The 9,411-nt window shown below is 44.4% G+C and overlaps 1 protein-coding gene across 1 annotated transcript; it reads right to left on the bottom strand.

The window, feature by feature from the left end:
* Positions 1-986: 986 nt before the first annotated feature.
* Positions 987-7,735, bottom strand: Tmem202 (transmembrane protein 202). The gene is given in 5 exon segments (XM_020163339.2): positions 987-1,189; positions 1,647-1,778; positions 2,118-2,279; positions 5,909-6,164; positions 6,388-7,735. Coding segments are annotated over 5 exon segments (831 nt in total). The 5' UTR covers positions 6,466-7,735.
* Positions 7,736-9,411: the final 1,676 nt, after the last annotated feature.

The following is a 9,411-nucleotide window of genomic DNA, read 5'->3' as shown; positions in this document are numbered from 1 at the left end:
GGTTCTTCAGAATCTGTCTAGCATCTCTCATTTCCTTCGGTGGTTGATTTACCTCCACTGGTGTTTGTTTCGTTTCTGGTATACTCCTATTCAATAGTATTATCCAGATGCCTTCATCCTAATTATACCAAAGCCCTGGGTAGTAAAGAAAATCCTAAGCCTGGTATTGGTGGTTCACACCTCCTGAGATCAGGAGGATCATGGTTCAAGGTCAGCCTGGGCAAATAGTTGGGAAAACTGCCATCTCAATGGAAAAACACTAGGTGTTGTAGTGGGGCCCCTGTCATCCCACTGACAGAGGAAATGTAAAAAAATAGGAAGATCATGGTGTAGGCCAGCCTGGGCAAAGTGCCAAACCCTATCCTAAATAACCAGAAAAAAAGGGCTAGGCCATGGCTCAGATGGTAGAGGGCCTGCCTAGCAAACATGAAGCCCTGAGTTCGAACTCCAGCACAAAGAAAGAAAGGAAGGAGGGAGAAAGGGAGGAAGGAAGGAAGGAAGGGAGGGAGGAAGAAAGAAAGGAGAGAGGGAGGGAGGAGGAAGAAAGAAAGGAGGAAAGAGCGAGGGAGAAAGGAAGGAAGGAAAGAAGGAAGGAAGGAAGGAAGGAAGGGAAGGAAGGAAGGGAAAGAAAATTCAAACAGAATGAACTGACTTTCTTCGCCATAGGTCATTCTGGTTCATCACATTCCCTAATGTACAAAGAGCCCTCTGGTCCACACACTGCATCTATTGCTATCTTCTTTCATTCGTGACCCAAATGTTGATTTTTTTCCTTTTAGAACTTTTTTATTAAGTGAATTTCCATTACTTTCTTTATGACTCTCATACATACTTTGGATCCAATACACACAAAAAAATGTTTCATTAGCTTTAATGAAACATTAGCTCTTCAGTAAGATGGATGTGATATTAGGAAGGGTTCTGGAATTTTCACCATCATTCCCGACTTCTTCCCCATTTTAAAGTCAAGCAGCAGTTAGGTCTTCCTATCGGTGCCATAATTTTGCAGTTGGTAGTTTTTTCCTTTCACTCAGAGATTCCTTTTTGGACTTTTACACTTCATCTGTAGTTGGTAATACTGTTGTCACTGGGCCAAACCCCAGTCTTGTCCTTTCTGTTGGAATCACAGTGACATTTTGATCAGAGGGAAGATATCTGGAACTTACATAGTTGAGGAAAGAGATGACCCCTAGAGGAAGAGAAAATTTTGAAGTGCAGCTCAATATTCAGATGGTCGTTTGATTTTTAAGATTCATACTCATTCTTTGATACCCAGCTCAAAAGGCCTCATCGGTGAGCCCTTCCCCCCACTCCCAGCAATTACTTTAGTCTTCCATATTCCTGTTACATCAAGACATTTCAGTCTGCTTAGAACAAAACTTGAATCCCCTGCATTTAAATAATGATTCTAGTGCTTTCTGTGTGGTCTTGGGCCAGTTGTGTAATCTGTCCATACCCCAACTTTGTGAGAAAAAGGTTTATTAATTGTAGGTTTTCAGACTTCTAAACCCATACCACCCTTCCTCTCCATGTGCAAATGTTCTGAGTAGAAGCAGCTGGGGCTTCCGTTTGTCCTGGATTCCACCTCCCTCTCCAAATGTGACTTCCGTTTCCATCCTTCCAGCATAGGGCAGGGGCTGACTCACCAGCACACATGTATAAGATGTCACTGCACCAGTTAAGATAATAGGTCCATAGGAAATCTGACTGCATGACGTCTCGTGCATGCCAGTGAACCTGTGCCAGAAACAGGTTGAGACAGAAGAGCAAGGAGATGGCTGGGACCAGAAGGAAAGATGTCACAACCCATCAGCATCGTTGATCTGCCTTGACTGCCACCCCCACCTCCTCTCCTTCCTCCAGAGACTATATGTATGGCAAAGCTCAAAAGATAAAAACTTGGGATTGACCAGATGGGACAAAGAAAGGCACCTCTACCTTGGTATAAGGTCAGCTAACGTGTGCTCTCTGCAATTAGACAGAGCAGATAGTGGGCCACTTGGTGTGAAACTGAAGAGGGGGAGAAAAGGATAAGAAAAAGAATGACAGTCCCACAGAGAAATGTGGTTACACTGGCTATTCTACCAGGGTATTACCTTCCCAGTCTAGGTCTGTACCTGACATGAAGCTCAACATGGACTCCTTCAGATCCAAGTTGATGGTCTTGGATTCAAGTTGCTGCTCTCTTCTAGAGAGGCAAGAGCCAAAGAGCCAGCCAAGACCAAGGAGTATGGTGAGGACAGAGATGAGGAAGAAGGCTCTGGAATACTGCAGATAATCTGCAAGAAGAGGAGGAAAGGATAGACTTGGTTAATGCAAAAGAGACCGCCCTTAAGAAAGCCAGGGAGAGGCAGAGAAGGGAGCAAGGACCCAGTAAAGCTTCCTAGGTGGCCTCAGGAGCACCAAGAAGGATCCTCTTTCCTAAGTCTTCATTGTCACTTGGAATTTCTTTTAAGCTATGGATAATATATATAAATGCTTCTAGGTGCATTAACTAGCTCAGAGAAGGTGTGACTAACACTGGAAAACAGATTAAAACTTTTTTTGTGCTAGGCACCAGTGGTTCATGCCTATAATCCTAGCTACTCAGGATGCAGAGATCAGGAGGGTTGCAGTTCGAGACCAGCCTGGCAAAAAGTTCAAAAACCCATCTTAAAAATATTCTTCACCAAAAAGGACTGGCGGAGTGGCTCAAGTAATAAAGAATCTACCTAGCAAGTGTACAGCCCTGAGTTCAAACTTTAGTCCCACAAATAAAACCTCTTTCTTATTTCTAATTCTAAAAGTAATATATATTCAACATCAATATTAGAAGACAACAGACTACAAAGAACAAGAAGAAAATAAACCTCAACCCTACTACTTAGACACACTTATTTTTAGAGTTTGATTTTCTTCCTCCCTCCTCCTTCCTTTCTTCCTTCCTCCTTCCTTCCTTCCTTCTTCCCTCCTTCTTCCTTTCTTCCTCCCTCTCTCCCTTCCTTCCTTTCTTCTTTTTCCTTTCCTTCTTTCCTTCCTTCCTTCCTTTCTTCCTTCTTTCCTTCCTCCCTCCCTCTTCCTCCTCCTCCTCCTCCTCTTCTTCTTCAAGATTGCACTAACCCTCAAATTCTTTTTCAGGCGTGCACCACCACACCTGGCTTATTTTATTTCTTTCTATCATTTATCTACCCTCTCTATATAGTAGATATGATTCTAGATATCGTGGACTTTTCCTTAAGATTTTTCCCAGGTACCTGTTATAAACATTTGTTTTTGTTTTTGTTTTTGAGGATCTTGCTCTGTAGCCCCAGGCAGGCCTCCTACTCAAGATCCTCCTGCCTCAGCCTCCATAGTGCTGGGCTTATAGGCACAGAGGGGCTACAAAATATTCTCTCATATTCATTCCTTTGCTTGATGATTAACCCATTATTGGACTTGGAACTTGTTTCTATTTGTTTTGAACCTTCACAATATATCTGGCACATGCAGGCTTTGTCAGCCTATGACTACAAAACGAAGTTGCATTTACTTTAACTCCTCTATTGTACTGCTTTCCAGCCAAATTTACCAGATTGTAGGACCTCTACGCACCAAATATGTTCCCCTTCTTTTCTGAGAGCCCTCCCCGCCAAGTTTGATCTCATATTTATTCAAGAAGTAGTCTGCTAGAGTTCTTTCACCCAAAGCTCTCTTCCTTGGCTTTGTCTGCTCTACCACAGTGGGTATTGCTAAGAGAGCACGCTAAAGCCACCACATCCCCGATATGGGCTGGGTCCTTCCTTTGCTTCCCCATCAGTATTTTACTGGCAATTTCAGAAATAGGTGGCAATTTACAATTGCGAGCTGAAGCTTTTCTGAGATAGCACAGACCCAGAAATATCTCACATATCCTTATAAAGTACCTTCCTGTCCAGCTTCTTTCAGATCTGTGTAGTAGGAGCTAACACATCCCCATCACAGAGTTCTCTAAGTTGTTCTCGTTCACTTATTTGTTTGTTTTATGGTACTGGGAATTGAACTCAGGGCTTCACTCTAACACTTGAGCTATGCCCCCAGCTCTTTGGTTTTCGATAGCTAACTTTGCCTGGGCTAGCCTAGAACTCGTGATCTTTCTACCTCTGCCTTCTGACTAGCTGAGGTTGCTGGTGTGTACCACCATGCCCAGCTGACTCTGGAAGGGAGGGGGTTTGAGGCAGGGTCTCACTATGTATCCCAGGCTGCCTCAAACTTTTGATCATCCTTCCTGTACCCCCTAGATGCTGGGATTACAGGAGTTTACCACCACATCCAGTTTCTCTGTAATGCCTAAGACTCAAGTCCAGCTTCCAAGTAATCCAGAAAAACAAAACTGTGTATTAACATTATTTCAGCATAGGACCTGCATCACAAATGTCATTTTGTTCTCCAGAACCTGCTACTTATGATGAGTGACAGTCATCTCCATTGAGACAAACAGAGGCGAGTTACTTGGAGGCCGTGACAAGTTAGCCACTAACAAGCTCATTCAAGAACAGCACATTTTGTAAAGACTGGGTCACTTGGAAGTAGCAGTATATGGAGTCAGTGAGAACCATCAGCCTAGATTGAGTGGTCTGAAGCCCAGAACCATGGGCATCCCCTAGTTTCCCTTGTCTGTGGCCAAGAAAGGGAACCTGGCCCTAGATGGACCAATGTGATTATTATGCTTGGACAGGTGAATTCCCTCCTTTGCTTGCTTGAACTAAGAAGATACAGAGTGAAATTGGGACATTCTTTCTGGGCACTTACACACTAATAAACAGGAAACACTCAGTTGTCGAGATAAAACTAAATATAAACAAAGCTCAGTGGAAAAGCAATCCTAAAGAGACGGAGGGACTGGCTGACCTGCTTTTCTTTGTCTGAGATCTCAGTCTGTACTCCTTCAGGCCTAGCATACTTCCTGTCTTCGGGGGTCTAGGAGGATTTTTCTGAATCTTTGAAGAAGTTCACTCGTTAGCTTACGCTAGTTCAAATGATTCTGATACTCACTTTTTGAAAATGTTCTCTTTTGCAGTGCTGGAAATTGAACCCAGGCCTTGTCAATGCTAGACAAGTGCTCTATCCCCGAGTCACACCCCACCGAGTCTAATATTCAAAGCATTACCTAAGTGATTTCTTGTCAAATCCTGTCTAAGGTACAAAATTCAGTCTTTCTTCTACCATGCGGGGAGACTGTACCTCATACCCATCTCACGATCTTCTCTGACTTCACTCCTCGTCTCCTGGAAAACTATGTCAATAAGATCTTCTCAACTTCCCAGGAACAACTAAAGTTTGGCCATATGGCAGAGTTTAACCTCAAAGTAACCAAGTCTACCAGCAATGATCACACATAACGAAATACACAGCCAAACAAAACGCTTGGCTTCAGAGACTAAAACATCTGCATTTGATTTAACTTCCAGAAATTCATTTAGGTAAAAAACAGAAGTCTCTACAGCTGAACTCAAGGCTCCAATTCAGATAAGACCAAAACTGAATTCAGCCTTTTCAGGGCATTTTTTTACAGCAGCTTACCATCCAACTTTCAAAATACTCAAGATTGAAGTTACAAAAGGGCCTTTTTGTATATTTCAATAAAAAACCTTGGTCCACAAAGAGGAGTGCCCTATATAAAAGGAATACCCGTGTGTCACCCATTTGGGTTGACCCAAACACTTCCAAAGCTTCTACAGTAGCACCTTATAAATGACAAAAGAGTTCTTTTCAGAGAAGAATCTCGACTCATTATTTGGGATAGGAAAGCAGCTGGGATAGGAGGGAGAAAGGGCACATGGAAAGTATGGCCACGTTCCCAATATGGCTGAGATCCATGCTGGACTTGGAGAGGAAGAGAAAGACCAAAGGCCAATGTGGTAGAAAGCTCTGAAACTATGGGGCCCATGGCATTTACTTTCACGGCACTCACAGGGTGGCTTGGGTGTGTGGCCCCAGCACAGCTCATGATTGCATAAGGTCCAGAGTCCTGCAGAGAGCTCAAGGCCATTCTTGGTCGCCAGGAACTGCACCCAGTTCAGTGGGGACGTGCAGATCATCATCAGGAAGCTGGAGCCACAGAGGCTGCCACAGAACATTCGGATGTAGGTGTGTGTCTGATCCATATACTGCCGCTGTCTCTCGGTTGGCATCAAGGCAGTCTGCTCTTTGTTGGTGGGGAGGGTAGGCTAGAAGGATGAGAGAAATATTGCCTACCCCTCAAAGACAACCTCTGGTCCCCAAGGTCTCCTGTTCTTCTCTAACTCAAATATCCCTGTGTGGGTTTGATTTGTGGATATATTTCCCTACCCCTTCTATAAAAAACAATGTTCAGGGCATCCTTTTCTCTCTGTCTTTAAGACACTGTCTACCTTGCAAACTCCTCTAACCTACAGTTAGGTGACTCCTTACCTGTTGGTATTTCCGGTTCCCCTGTATTTTGGGAACCTTGGGAGTATAGAAGATCAAACTTTGTTCTTTCCTCTCCATCTTGGCAGCCAGTTTACTTTCTAACTGTCACGGAATTTGTCCCAGCACCTCATCCCACAAGCTGGCAGAACCAAAAGGAGCCAGGACCCAACCCATGGCACACATTCCATTTCTCTTTCATATTCTTGGTGTGGTCAGATGTGGAGGAATCTACCATATTGTAAGCACGTGCTCCCCCAACCTCCTCCTCCAACTCCACCAACTCCTTTAGTAAAGAAAGCTAGTTGTCAACAGTGGCCGTGTGTCAGGCTTCATGTTAGAGCTTTGGACACAGTTCCCTCAGAGTGGATAAGACAGTGGAACTTAGATTTCTCCAGGACTCAATGGCTTGTGGTTATAAGTCACGGCTACAAATACGTCAGTAGCCTAGAGTTCACATGCTCGCCCCAACTCTAGGGGGAGTCTCCAAACGCTATGACCCAGTCTGTGGGTCACAGTCCTTGCTTCAGCAGTGCATCCTTTCTCCCTTTCTTGCTCTGGTTCCGTCTTCTCTTCTACCTATTTCAGGGTGCTCCACCACGGCCTCTGCCACTGCTGATGGGGACCACCATACCAATGCCAGTAAGCCATAGGCCTGACATAGCACAAACTGGTGTGCTAAAAGCTACCACTCCTCAAGGTACTGCCCCTGTGCTGAGTTCTACATGGAAGGAAGGACCGGGGCCTCTCCCTGGTTCCACACCAGCACAGCTTGTGCCCTAACTCTCTCAAAGTTTCCTTGTCCAACAACTCTCTCCACATGTGATCCTAACCCTCTCTCCTCAAGGCTCAAGATCAAGATGCAGTACAGGGTAAAAGGAGACTGTGATGGAGGGGGGATATGATCTCAGTACATTATTATATGCACATATGAAAATAGAATACTGAAACCCGTTAAAAATTAAAAAAAAAAAAAACAGCCAGGCACTGTAGCTCACACCTGTAATCCTAGTTACTTGGGAGACTGAGATCAGGAAGATCATAGCTTGAGGCCAGCCCAGGGAAATAGTTCTCGAGACCATATCTCCAAAATAACCAGAGCAAAATGGACTGGAGGTGTGGCTCAAGTGGTAGAGCCCATGCTTTGCAAGCACAAAGTCCTGACTTCAAACCCCAGTCCTACGCACCCCAAAAAAAACTTTGTAAAAAAAAAAAAAAAGCAGTTCAGATGCTATGCTGTTTCAGCATGGGCATTGCTTCAAATCTCTGCCATAGCACCAGTTCCTGCTTTCCACAAAGATAAAATTTAGTTCCTAAATTTGGCCTCACTTTTCTTCTAGCTATGTACCCTCCTCCCAAACCCACCCCCCCGCCGACCTGCTGAAAGCCAGTGGACATATAGTATCAGTGCCAGTATATATGTCCCCTTCTTCCAAAGAGTGCCTCCCAGTCTCAGCTCCATGCCTGGTAGCAGTTTAATGATGACTTGGGTGAGCGAGCAGTGGGTTTTCATACAGAGCCGGAACGGTTGGCATTGTCAGAGGAAAGTCAGAGAAGGGACACTGGAATTGGTATCTCAGCTAGAGTTTAAAGGGACTTCTCAGATAATCAAGGCAGAACACATTTGAGGCAAAGAGAATAGTAGGTCCCAACAAGGGAAGTCAGGAAGAGATGACGCTCCTGGGACACTAGAGGCAGTGTGCTTCAATAAATGGAAAAGGTTGAAACTTGCAGCTCTAGGTAAGGGCTGGATCACAGAGCCTTTTAAACCATGCCGTGCACCTACAGTTAGGAGAAGCAGTTATGGTAATACACCAGCCCTGCTGCGAGGAAGATGCTTCCAGGTGTGGCCAGCTGGCTTGTGCAGCATAACCATTTATTTTATTTATTTATTTTTGCGGTACTGGGGCTTGAACTCAAGGCCTACAACTTGAGCCCCTCCACCAGCCCTTTCTTGAGATGGGTTTTTTTTGAGATAGGGTCTCACAAACTATTTGCCCACACTGGCTTCGAACTGCGATCCTCCTGTTCTCTTCCTCCTGGGTAGCTAGGATTACAGGCAGAAAAAAGAAGAAGAACCATTAAAGAAACACGTGCGGCTAAAGGGCTAGATGTAGGGTTTGAACAGACAGACCTGCGTGTCGGTCTTGGTTCCCATGCTTACTTACTTCCAATACTTAAAGACTGGGTTCCTTTGGGAAACTCCCTTGACCTCACTGAGGTCACCAATCTTTAAAGCCAGGATATTAGCAATTCCTGACTCATAGACTAACAACAGCAATAACAGTTGCTATTATTTGTGTGTGTGGCTGAGGATTGAACCCAGAGCCTCGTGCATGCTAGGCAAGCGCTCTACCACAGCCCCATATTCTTCTTCTTAATTTTTTTTGACATGGAATCTTCCTATATTGACCAGGCTGGTCTCCAACTCACGAGTTTAAGTGATCCTCCCACCTCAGCCTCCCAAGTAGCTGGGACTACAGGCAAGTACCACTGCACCTGGCATTTCATAGGATTATAAAGATTAAATGAGCTAATATATACAAAGCTCTCAGCCTTAATAAAACTCAAAAAAATAGTACCTTGTATTGATTCTGTTACCCCTAATAAATCTGTTAACGCTACCCATTATCATTTTTCAAAATGTCTTTTCAAGCTTGCATGCATGTGACCTCGGCATAGGACCCCTGAGCGCAGTGAACCATTAAGGGTGGGAAGAATGTATCACCCCTCATTTCTTACTCCTGCCACTAAACAAACTCGTGATGTACTGAGCTTATCAGGTCATTTGGGGACAGTGTCTCGTTCAGTAAATAATGGAACTCCCTAGCCATCAAAGGAACAGATTGGCACCATTCAATTGTCAGACCTCCTTCAAGGACTACTTCAGGCCTCCCAAAGGGTGAGATGTTTCGGGGGCCTGTGATGCATGTGACAGAACCAGCATGTGTTTGTGTCTGGTGGCTGAGTATATTGTCACTCACTATGTATTTGAAGCATTGTCATTGTTGGAAAAGCAATTTGGTT

Source organism: Castor canadensis, chromosome 19, assembly GCF_047511655.1.
Source record: "Castor canadensis chromosome 19, mCasCan1.hap1v2, whole genome shotgun sequence".
Classification (NCBI taxonomy): domain Eukaryota; kingdom Metazoa; phylum Chordata; class Mammalia; order Rodentia; family Castoridae; genus Castor; species Castor canadensis.
This window is presented reverse-complemented; position numbering and strand designations above follow the sequence as displayed.